The 11950-nt window shown below is 41.2% G+C and overlaps 1 protein-coding gene across 3 annotated transcripts in view; it reads right to left on the reverse strand.

Annotated features, from left to right (window-relative positions):
* The window catches only part of TMEM132B (transmembrane protein 132B), a 301506-nt gene that overhangs the window by 106623 nt on the left and 182933 nt on the right, over positions 1–11950 (reverse strand). For all 3 annotated transcript variants that reach the window (XM_014518020.2, XM_014518014.2, XM_025197775.1), the window contains one exon: positions 3811–3997. In XM_014518020.2, coding sequence (XP_014373506.1) covers positions 3811–3997 — 187 coding nt within the window. The remainder of the gene's footprint in view (positions 1–3810; positions 3998–11950) is intronic.

Here is an 11950-nt window from a genome sequence, read left to right on the forward strand (position 1 = left end):
CATCACCAGGAAAGCTCCGAAATCCATCCAAATGTGCAAAGAACACCCAGATAAGAAAGATGGATATAGGTTTGTCGGGCATTGATGTAAAACAAGAAGTCATCCTTCAGGTAGAATTCCAGTTCTTTATTAACTACAGCTGTCAGCTCCTTGTTATTGAATTTAAATGAACAATAGCACCGCAGCTCAAAAGTTCCTAGCAGATTGCAAAAACACAGGTTTTTATCCCTACCAGTACGTGTGAGCTGAAGCTTCCACCTGCCCTTTGGGGCTGATCGGTTCAAACTGAGAAGCTTAACTTTTCACGTGCGTTATAAATTGCTTTCTCGGTGTTGTGCTCCAATTCATTGCTGATTTCCACATTCAGTTGTATTGAGAGGCGTTGGTCCTGGCAGGAGCAGGGGGCTCCTAACTCCACTCCTTTTCTTCATTTGGGTTTTTCCTTTACTTCCACGGAAACAGGCACCCTCTTATTTATTGGTAAGTTCCCAGCTAATTCCTAATGACCTTTTCATAGTGCTTTCTGCATTTGCATCTGTGCAATCATTTGAGCTCTCTGCACCCACATCTCCTTTTCACATGACGATACAGTACACTTGAAAGCTGAGTGCCACCCACACCAATAGGGAACTCAGATATGCTACATGGCTTTTTTTTTCTCTCCCTCCTCCTTCAGAACTCAAAATGTACAGTTTGTATTTAAGCCATTAGTTGTTCTTTCTAGCACCCAAAGTGACTAACAGTAATGAAAGTAAATTGCTGCTCGACTGTGTGAAGTCCCTGTCAAAAGCTTTCTTCATTAATGCACTGCTGATTTTAAACTAAAAGACCAGAGGTTATATACAATACCTGCGGCAATGCCGGCACAGTTTGCAGCTAAGGAGCTAAATTCTGTGTTGCGTAACATGCAGAAATCAACTCCGTCTTTAAAACACGAACACGCTTCCAAGCTTTCTAAGTATAAATGTTAAAAAACATCAGATTTGATGTTAAGTACTTCATAAACCCACTGAAGCAAGAAATCAGGTCTTTTGATCCGACTATTATTCAAATGAGTACATGCTAGCTGCCACACCTACATTATCTAGAAGAAAAACAAATTAGGTAATGGAAAAAAGATCCCTGTCAGTAACTCCACACTGTAATATGGGAATGAATCATAAGGAGCATCTTTCTCTCTTTTTTTTTCTTTAAGAAAGCAATGAAGAACCTCGAGATGTACTTAGGACTCAGCCTAGCCGCAGCTGCAACCTGCAACAGCGAGATGCAGCCACAAAAAAGAGCCCCCGGTTTATTTATTATGGCCAAAAGAAAGATCCATTAATTTAACTTGAGCCTAAATCTTTATTAAGACAGAACCCGACATGCTGCAAGATTTAAAGTCAATGCTGTCTCTCCTCCCCTCCCCTCCACCACAAATATACAGAGGTCTGGAAACAACTGCCACTAGCAAACCATGGCTGTATCCACCTCAATACTCAGCCTGGAAAGCAATCTGTTTGCATGGAGTTTGGTTTTGTGCAGCACCAATATTACAAGAATACAATATTAATACATCAAAATGGATGCACTGCAAAGAATTAACTATCATTCGAGGCAGGGGGATTTTGGAAGCCCTATAAAAGTACCTGATCCCACGGTAAATAAATAAAGGTAACCACAGGTACCTTGCGTTCAAAAAAAAGTTGAAAGTTAGTGCATTTTGGTGCTTTTGTGTAGTATTCTATTAAGGGACAAATAGATGAGATGACAGGACTTTGTTTTTACAGATGTTGTGCAATTTGGACAACGATAGGGAAAATACAGTTGAATCGATTTATTAGCGATGAGAAAAATCGAGTGACTCTTGAAGCGAAATTTCAAAACATTCAGTGGCACCTGGTTTCATTGAACAGTCCGTGGTACGCTGGCTTTTGTTCTTCATTTGGCAATGTAAGACCAGAGACAGGATCATACAGTAACTCTTAAATAAGCAGTACTCCAAATGGGCAAATGAGAGGCAATGGACTGCAAACACAAGCCAGTGCTCTTGCTACTGGTGTCTCAGCCTCATGTCAGCCTCAGGCCAGGCCAATCTAATACAGAGCATCAAGGAGGATGGTATTCTTAAGAAATATTAAGAGATGTCCAAAAAGAGAAAAAATATATATACTAAGAACACTATCTTATACTGCAGCTTGTTTCCACTGTGCTATCATGTAAGAGATGAGATTCCAAATCTGAATTTTTCAGTTCTGCTACTCGGATTAGAATCTGAAATGTTTTGATCTCATATCTGAAATTGGTCCCAGCTGCAATGACAGTAATTAGATTGAGAGTGGCTATTACAGAGACAGCAAGGTTGGCTGTAAAATGTTGATCCGCATCTGCATCCTGCACCTTTGAAAGGTCATCGCTGGGCTTTTGGGTGGGTCCCAAATTACGTTACATCAGGAGGACTGCTAATAACATGAATACTTTACCATTTATTTGAAACAAGTTCTGTTTTGTTACGAGTGATATTGTCCACGCTCTACCTGCTTTGACAACCTGAATCATTGCTAATACTTGACATCATCACATCCACATTGCAGGAGCATTTGATTCATCTTCTTCCATACCAACCACTGATATGCTCCATGCCAGTCACCATAAAAATACCCAGTAAGGACTCTCCTACCTGTAAGGCTCCCTTTATCACACCCTGTTAGTTTAGGGACTGTCAGAGGGAATGAGAAATAAGTCCTACCTAGGTCCTTAATTTTCTAACCAGCATCCACTTTTGCTTCTGTCCTAGCAGCACAAAGTAACATCCCTTCAGAAGAGACTTTTCATTTTTGCTGCTTATTGGATAGAGCAGCAAGAAAATCAAAAAAGTTCCCTCCCTTGATCAGGATTTAAGAAAAATGGCAATAAAATTTATTAGTAGATTGAAATTTAGCATCCAGCATCTAAGTTAGTTTTCATTAAACTAATCAGAAAAACAAACTAATCCCTCAACTTTTTTTAGGTCAGACTTTCAAAGGCATCTCTGTTGACAGGGTCCAGTTCACCACGCTGTAACTGCAGCTTCATACCAGGGCAACTCCAGTGAAATAATTGATTTACATCAAGCAAAAAAGCTCTAGTAACACAAGAGAATTACAGTCAAGTCCAACGGCCCCCACAAAACTGTGTTTGAATATGTAAGTAGCCGTTTGCATAACAATTGTAGGGTTAAAGCTTTATGAACATATGCCCCATACTTTACCTTGGAAACCTGGCCTAACTCCAAACCTTTAGAAATGATTACATCTCCCTGCTCTACATCTCAAAACAAGTGCTTTATTAAATTGACATTTTGTAGCTTATTAGTCTGTGATTTCGACTGGTACATTTGAGCACTTTGGGGAAAAGAAAGGCAAAAAAGGGCCCAGTTGTTTGGTTTAGAAATAAAGTTTCCTACACACGCATGCTAATTTATTTAAATGAAAATGTCATAACTAATTGCAACACTTAGCCTCAGCGCACATGCATGGCAGTTGTGTCAATACAACAGACAACAGCTCCAAAGGAGCTATTACTATGCAGCAGGCCGATAATCCACAAATGGAAAAGAATGTACACAATAGACTCTAATGGTTTCCAAGGAGCCATTATGGTATATCAGGTATATAAAATATTATTAAATTTTTTTTTGGGGGGGGGGGGGGGGGGAGGGGGGTTGCATTTAAACCACTTGCAGCATAGTGCCTAGGAAATAGCAAGTTAGAAACTGGGCCGTCTTTCATTAAATGCAGAAAAAACCCACCAAGAACGTTGTAAAAGAAAGACGGAGGAGCAGATTCCTACCATTGCAAGAGGAACGATTCCTGCAAATGTCGTTTGGCTGACAAAGATCTCGGAGACCACCAGTTCGCTCACAGTCTCTTCTCTGGGGTATTCCACCTGCCAGGTGATTTGCTGGGCCCCTGTCAGGTTGCTGCTACTGTCCATTTCAAAATCCATCTGCAAGATCTCATGGAAGGACACGTTTGCCCTGGAAAACAAAATCGGCATTCAGGTACAATTGAAAACGAAACAACAAAATGCCAGGAACAAAGTAAATGGCAACGTTGCCCCCACCCCCGCAACAGAAGCACTATTATCAGATTCAACATGCAGACCCCAGGAAGTTGATAAAAGCCTTAATCAAACAACCCGCCAGGCAATGGCTATATTTTATAGATGAGCTTACAATCTATCTTTTAGTGTTCTGAAAAGGAAGCATGTTTCCCATTAAACTCAGACATTAATTCTATGTAATCTCTCCGAACTTGTAATATAAAGCCTGGACCCTGGGAAGCACGCAACACAGATGTTGCTAAATTATTTAATCTAACATCATTACCATTTTGTTGTTACAAATACTGATGCCCTGAAACAGCAAGATACTTGTTCATTCCTCATACTGCACCAGAAACAAGCTCTCAACAATTTTTTTTTTCTTTTTTGGCATTCAAACACGAGCTTGCCTTTATCTTTGTGAAAAAAAAAAATGGATGTGTGAAAATTATACAGGACAAAAAAGTGGGGTTAGATTATACTCATTTTCAATTCATGAAAATATTCTTCCTGTCAGCGAGGCAGACTGGTAATGGTATGATGATCATCATACAGTTCTCATTCGAGGATAAGTTAAAGGGTGGAGAAATGGGTGTAATGCAAAGTCCTCACAGCTGCATTTGTGAATTATTTCTGCTTTTACTGATACCACCATCATTCAGTGCTCTCCTGTGGCCAAGCATTATACAATTATCAACTAATTAATCCTCATGACATTCCTGTTGGGTAGATAGTCTTTTCTTCAGTTTATAGAGAACCAAACAATCACTGGATTTATCCAATACTATAGATCAGATCAGTGGCAAAGATTCATTTGGAATAACAGTGCTTCCCTCCTGTCTAATAAAAGATATCAGATTTATCCAAAGAACCGTGTCTGCCTCCCTCCTTCAGCTATTTTTATCCATGCAACCAAAAACAGCCTACAAAAGGAGCATACGACTCATTGCTCCTGTTTTATAGATGGGGAACAGAGACTTGACCAGAATAACACAACCGATCAGACAGACGTAGCCCCCGATCCACTGGGTCACACTATCGTTGCAAATGCTTAGCTTCCACACCCATAACCACCTTAAAATACCACCTTTAGAAAAATTCAATTTGACCCAAATGCTTGAGACTACTACCATCAGAAAAACAATGCTGGCAAAAACTGTTGACACCTGGGTTATACCTCCCTGGGCTTCTCCACTGAAACAAAGGAACGGAGCTCCTTCTCAAGAACAGAGACTTTCACGCTCATCTCTCTCCAAAAAATGCTGTGAATGCGCAAAGGCAGACCTTATTTTTTACTGTATGCTTTTGAAGTCACATTGTAAAGGAGAAAATCTGAACACAGATTATTGATTTTTATGTTCTCATTCTGACAACATACACCTCCAATGTATACTCCAGTACCTGGGGGACAAATATTTTCCAACTTAACAAAGGATTATATCTACCTTCAGGCAAGGCTAGAAGCTAAAAATGCAACTTTCAGGTGTCCTGCTAGACCTATGGTTCTCAACCTTTTTAGCCTCAAAGCCTCCCCCCCACACATTAGACTTGAAGACCCCTTCCAAAATTTTGGTGAATCGAGCGGCATTTCAAGAACTAACATTTATTACAGTCCTTACATCCCTGCAGAGGGGCCAGGCAGTGGCGATGGGGGAACGACCAGGCAGGGACAAGCCTGAGCCTGTGCTTATCCTGCTTATCTCCTCATACCTCGCCGCACCCTTCAAAGGATCCCCCATGGTGTCCCAGCATCTTGGTTGAGAATCACTGAGCTAGACAATACGCAAAAGACTCAAAAAGGGATTGGACAAATTACTGGAGGAAAGGTGCATCAGTAGCTGTTGAACACGGGAGTTAGGGATACAGCCTCTGAATCATAACTTTCTGAAATGCTGGAGGCTGGAGATGGGAGAGGAACAGTGGAAAAGCCCTGTTCACTCTTCCTTTCACTATCCACTCTCTGTCGCTGTGTGACACAGGATACCGGGCAATATGGACCCAATAAATGGCAGTTCCTATGCTCCAACAAGACCCATAAGATAAATTACATTATGCAACACTAGAGTGGCAATTAGAGCCGTCTTAACTTCTGCAGAAAAAACGTTGTCACCACAACTGAGAGTTCAGCTGCGTGGTCCCAGGCTCATTGCTTCTATCAATTAGTTTTACACCTTCACAACCCAAGCAAGCCCACATATCAGGAATTAAATTCAGAGGAGACTTAGATACAAAATGTCCCAATATTGAATCCCACCAAACCATCCACGGCAAAAGTTTCCAAGCCCATCTCAAAAAATTGGACAAACTCTTGGGGTCTGCTCAGAGAGTCGTCTCTAAAGTAATTAGAAGGAGCGCGTGGTATTCCCGTGTGCTATTGGGCCGGTCGAACTCGGAGCTGCTGGAGCAATTTCATCATGTCACACTGTCAGGAGCTGTTTTGTGCTCAGTCCACAATTCTTTTGATTATCCCCTTGTTACATCGTCCGTGCCCAAAGAGCTCCTGTACATTTTCATTTCAAAATGATGGATTTCATATAAAAGGCAACAGCAAAAAAGAACAAAAGCAAAGCCTCTAGCAGAGTACGTCTGTGTCCACGCCTTATCGATTACTGTAGCAACCGTCCGGGGAGGGGATAGCTTCTGCCAGTTCAAACATGAGAGCTTGTATTACGCGTATAGGTGCCACCCACAGTGACCGAAGCATCACAATTGCATAGCTACATATTCCACACCTTTTTTAAAGACAGACTTGTAGACTGCCATATCTTGGAATCAAAGTTTAATCCCTACATGAGAGGAAAAAAAAAGGGTAGGTAGCCATGTTCATCTGAAGTCAGGCACAGCAGGGTAGCACCTTAGAGACTAACCAGTTCACAGAGGCATAAGCTTTCATAGATGATGCCTTACTTCATCAGTCCAGTCATAGTACCGGATGAAGTAGGCTGTCACCTAGGAAAGCATATGCCCCTCTGAACTAGTAAGTCTTTGCAGTTCTCCCCTCCCCTGCCATTCATACACGGAGAAGTTTAGATCCATCATAGGAATGCAAAACTCCAGAAATCTTGGTCCAGAGATGATTCTCAGACCGACACGGCTACCAAAGACATTCCTAGATCCATCATACACACTCCTTCACCCTTTAAAGAGACCTATGAAACACAAAAAGAACAACATAGTGGAGAAATGGTGACCCAGTTTGACAAGGAGACTTCCTGCAACAGCTTAAAGAAAAAGAAATCCTGTCCCATTAATCAAACACTTCCCACTTTGTCTCTGAGGGACTTTAAATGCACGGTAAGTTATCAGCATCTGAAAACAAAACACCAACTTTATATTCTTTTTCTTTCGGAAAACAGCCAGAAAAGCCACACTTTTGTGCCAGACTCACCATGTTCTAATTAGGTTTCGCTAGCATTCAGCCCCTGGAGTATTTTATTCATCCGCAGCCCTACAAATTACTTCCAAATTTCATCCAAGACTGTGGCCATTGTTTCCCCCTTCAAGACAAGCCCTAAGAGCAATGCCAAATGCTATGAGATCCGAGGCCCAAAGTCCCTGACGGAAAAGCATATGATTAATCTTCAGTTGTCTTTCAAGTCTCTTCCCAGGTTAGGGCTATAACGAGCCAATGATAAAGCTTGAAGAATAAAATTCAGTGGCCCATAGTCTTTCGACTGTTCCTGCAGTCTTTGTTCTTTCTCACCTATAGATTCTTCTCTTTCTTCCAGCAGGAAGACTGATACTTCATGCAGGCGTCTACACGTTCATTAATGCACCTTAGTTACAGGACATTTAGTTTAGTGCCGGAGCACGGGTTTTTTTTAAAGATGCTTAGTGCGCATTAGCCTATTAACACTGAGCGGCAGGCTATTAGCACGCTTCATAACCTCTACACTACCATGCAAGCGTTATTAGGCTAATGCGCAGTAAGCGTCTCGTGTAGATGCGCCCACAGTCTTGCGACATGCTAACTGTCTTCCATAACAGAGCATGGTAGACATGCCCATCGGGAGCTATGAAAGCCCTAAATTTAAGGGACTGGATACCTGATGCATCTCTTACTTATGCTAGTGTAAGTCAGGACCAATTCCACTGAAATAAAGGGAGAAAACTCTGAGAAGTCAAATCAGAATCAAACCCCAAGAGTCAAATATTTACTTTCTTCAATCTCAGGGAACTTCTGTCTACAAATCATAACACTGAGACTTAAAGTCCCCTTCTCTGGTAGTGGGGATTAGCTACATGCCAGTCCTTTATATCATGTCCTTTAAAAGGAATTCTCCCCTGTCATGGCAAATCTTTGATTTTTCCTTGGCCTTCACTGTAGGTCATGGCCAATTCTTAGAGGTTGGACTTCCTGCTTGCTGAATTACAGATATCCTTTAGGTATCTAGTGAGGATAAAGTGCTATGAAAGCCGGCAGGCTACCAACAAATAAGAAGAATTCGACTCATGCCATGATTAGCCATTAAATCCTATTTTTAATTGAACTCACTCTTGTTAAAACCTGGCAACTTTTTCTTGCCACATGTTCTATTGTTCTCTGAACAAGTTGCCGCACAGAAAGATCCTGTGGCATCCGAGGTTATACAATGCTTGTTGTCTTCTTTCCTTTCCTACGTCTTCCTTCTCCTTCCTTTTCTTTTGTCCAGTTTAAGCCACTGCCCGAGAACTTTCCCAAACCCCAGTTTGGAAAAGCAATAAAAAAAATAAAGTCAAAATTACTTTTATAAAAAAAGATGATTTCCTGCAAGCAGAAGGAAAAGACCTTATAATTTTAGGCAGCTGGCATGCTTGCTAATAAGTCCATTTCTATGGAAATGAGTTCATAACTATTAATTTTGCCTGCTCCTGATCTATTCTTGATGAGCCTTTCAAATTTAGAAAAGCGCTTCATGATTCTCTCAATTTGGTAATTACTAACTCCCTTTGATGAATCCAGCCCAGTGTTTCAGACATGAGACATTCATTAGACATTTTTCTTTCTGGGGAGAGGAAAAAAAGAAAGCATGGCTTAGTTTTATTTCTTCTCGCAGGCTCAAGTAAGTAGGCCTTGTTCTTCAAAACACAGCTTATAATCCTATTTTCTATTGTAATTGCACTTCCACAATACCCCTTTTTCTGGCTAGCTTTTTGAGTACCCATCAAGCTTTGGGCACTTTTATACACTTTCCAAATGTCTAGCCTCAAATGCATTTAATGTGCCCCAGATAGGTTTCCAACTTTTCAACCACATGCTTCACTGTGTGTGACATAATTACAGCTAGCAGGAGTTGTATAATGTTGCGGTCCTGTTATAGACTATATGGATTTGTGAACCTGATTTATAAACCAATGCAACCCATTCCAGACACGGTTTCCAGAAATATATTTAAAAATTAATTATTTGGGCGATAAAATGTTCTTAAATTCCATATGAAATGCATTTAACTCCAATATCATACCTGACAGCACAGACAGCTGTACCCAGGCAGAGTGCAGCTGAGTAGAGTAGCTCCACGATGAGAGAGCGGCCCAGTTGCAGCAGTTTTCCCGTACATCACCACTTGTAGGGTTGAGCCTTAAATATTTCCTTCTAGAAACGTGAATTAGCTCAGTAATGAGCAATTGTCTACCATGAGACAGTGGATTTTTCCAAGGAAGAACTCTTCCCCAGTGGGATAAATCACAGACCATACGACACAGGATAAAGATTATGGGGAGAATTTTCAAAAGTACCTAAAGTACCTTCGAAGCAAAGTCCCATTAACAATCTATGGGACTTGTGCTATTAAAGTATTAGATGCTTTTGAAAAATTGCACCACATCTTTAGACAAATTGTTGCCTCAACTGACCTTCTTTAGGGGAGAAGAAACTATTCATCATGTTACCTCTGTTTTCATGTTCCATGCACATACCCGTGCACACACAGATTTATCTCTGCCTTAACATGTCTATGCAGATGGCAAGAAAAATGTACTTTAAATCTGCATCTTATATTCACTGATGGCAGGGAATACACAGAGCCAAATCTGAGCTTTATTAAATATTAGTCATCTTTAAACTGCATGGGCCCACTTAACAGGTTTGTGGGTTTATCGAAACAGCAACCACCAAAACACTTTAATGCAAAAACTATGAGAAATGACCTAGAACTGAATTATTTTCATACTTACTACATTTTACTAAATGAAACACGTGACAAAATTAGCAATCTAGGCACTGGGGTAACATGCTGTAGCTGATGATATAATGGTAGTGAACTTTGACTCGTTATTAGTTAGCTTTAAGAAACAAGACTGCAGAGCTATTAGCATCAGATACTTTCAACAAAGATCCATGTTGCTAACTTACCCAAAGAGCTTCCTGTCTGCTTTTCCATAAAGAATTAAATATGCACAACGTCACAGGGAAAGATGACAGCAGGGCAAGTTCTGAAATGCAATCGGGTTGAGCATATCGCTGGATCACTGAGAGTTTATCAGCAAGAACATCCATTCCCTTTCAACATCTCAATTCCCATAAAACCCAAAAGTTACATTAGTGATGGCTTTTTTATTCTCTCTTACAGCAAATCATGATTTTCATTAACTCCTAAAATAATGTTTTCAGTAAATGGCAATCTGTTTATGAGGCAGACGGGAGTGTAAAGCTATGAAAAAACGAAGTGTGAACTAGGTAATTGCAAAATCATAAATGTCTGATGTTGTGTTGTTCAAGTAGGTTTTCCATCATTTTAAAGTTAGGGACTGACTTTTGCTCCCGCTGAAATCCGTGGCGAATCCCCACTGAATTCACTAGGAACAGGATTAGTCTTTAAGACAGGAACATTAGGTTATAGTTCATAACATGCCAATAGTGAAAGTCAGTCTCCTTCAGTCTCCAGTGGGACTTCTGGAATAGTACCGTTTATTTGAGAGCAGTGAGCTGCACAGGATCCAGCCCCAGGTTTCAACAGTTAAATGGAAATGTTCGACACCCAAAAGTCTGCCTGAAGTCAATCAGAGATGCAGGTGCCCAGCACTTCAGGGCAAACAAAATCCCCAAACTCAAGTCTTGATCATTTTTTCACCGAAGATGTTTAGAGCCCAGTGGCTTCAAAGGAAACGTCAGGTCCTAAACCTACCCTTCTCTAGCCCCTCAGGGCATTAATGGAAAATTTGGGTTCTAGCTTTCAAATTCCAAAGAGGATTTTCAAACAATGCTGTGGTTCGAGACATAGAGAAGTGGGGCTGGAAGGAACCTCCTCAGGTCATCTAGACCAGAGGTGGGCGATTATTTCAGGTGGAAGGCCGCTTACTGAGTTTTGGCAAGCCATCGAGGGCTGCATGACAAGTAGCCAGGGGCAGATAAATATTAATTTTCTAAAATTTTAAGGGGCCCTGAGGGCCAGATGGAGTGGCCTGGCGGGTCACATTCGGCCCACGGGCTGCATTTTGCCCGCCCCGATCTAGACCAACCCACATCTGAGGCAGGATCATCTTCCTCCAGCCCATCCTATACAAACGCATACAAACCCAAGCTTTCTTCACTGTTGCTTTTGAATTGTAGATATTTACCAATAACATTTTTATGCAACTTCCACAAGATGGGCTGTTAATCTAAAATGACTTAATCATCATTCAGAAAATGATCCAGATCCAGCTGAAAATTTTAGAGCTTAGTCATGAAAATTAGCACATCTTGGGGAACAAGACTCCCTTCTGAGAAGGCAAGCCTGTAAGTCTGTGCCCCCCACCACTCCTGGCTACTACTAAGTAACACCCTATCACAACTGAATGTACTTGTAAAACAAATGCGGCATCAGAGCCACACTAGTTAAAGTGCCTGGAGTGTCATGTGTATCAGCATCCCCACACTGAAAAATGGGGGGGGGGGGGGGGGGCAGTTGTCTCTCCTTGTAGGAGC

The sequence above is a fragment of the Alligator sinensis genome, unplaced genomic scaffold (assembly GCF_000455745.1).
Source record: "Alligator sinensis unplaced genomic scaffold, ASM45574v1 scaffold628_2, whole genome shotgun sequence".
Classification (NCBI taxonomy): Eukaryota; Metazoa; Chordata; order Crocodylia; family Alligatoridae; genus Alligator; species Alligator sinensis.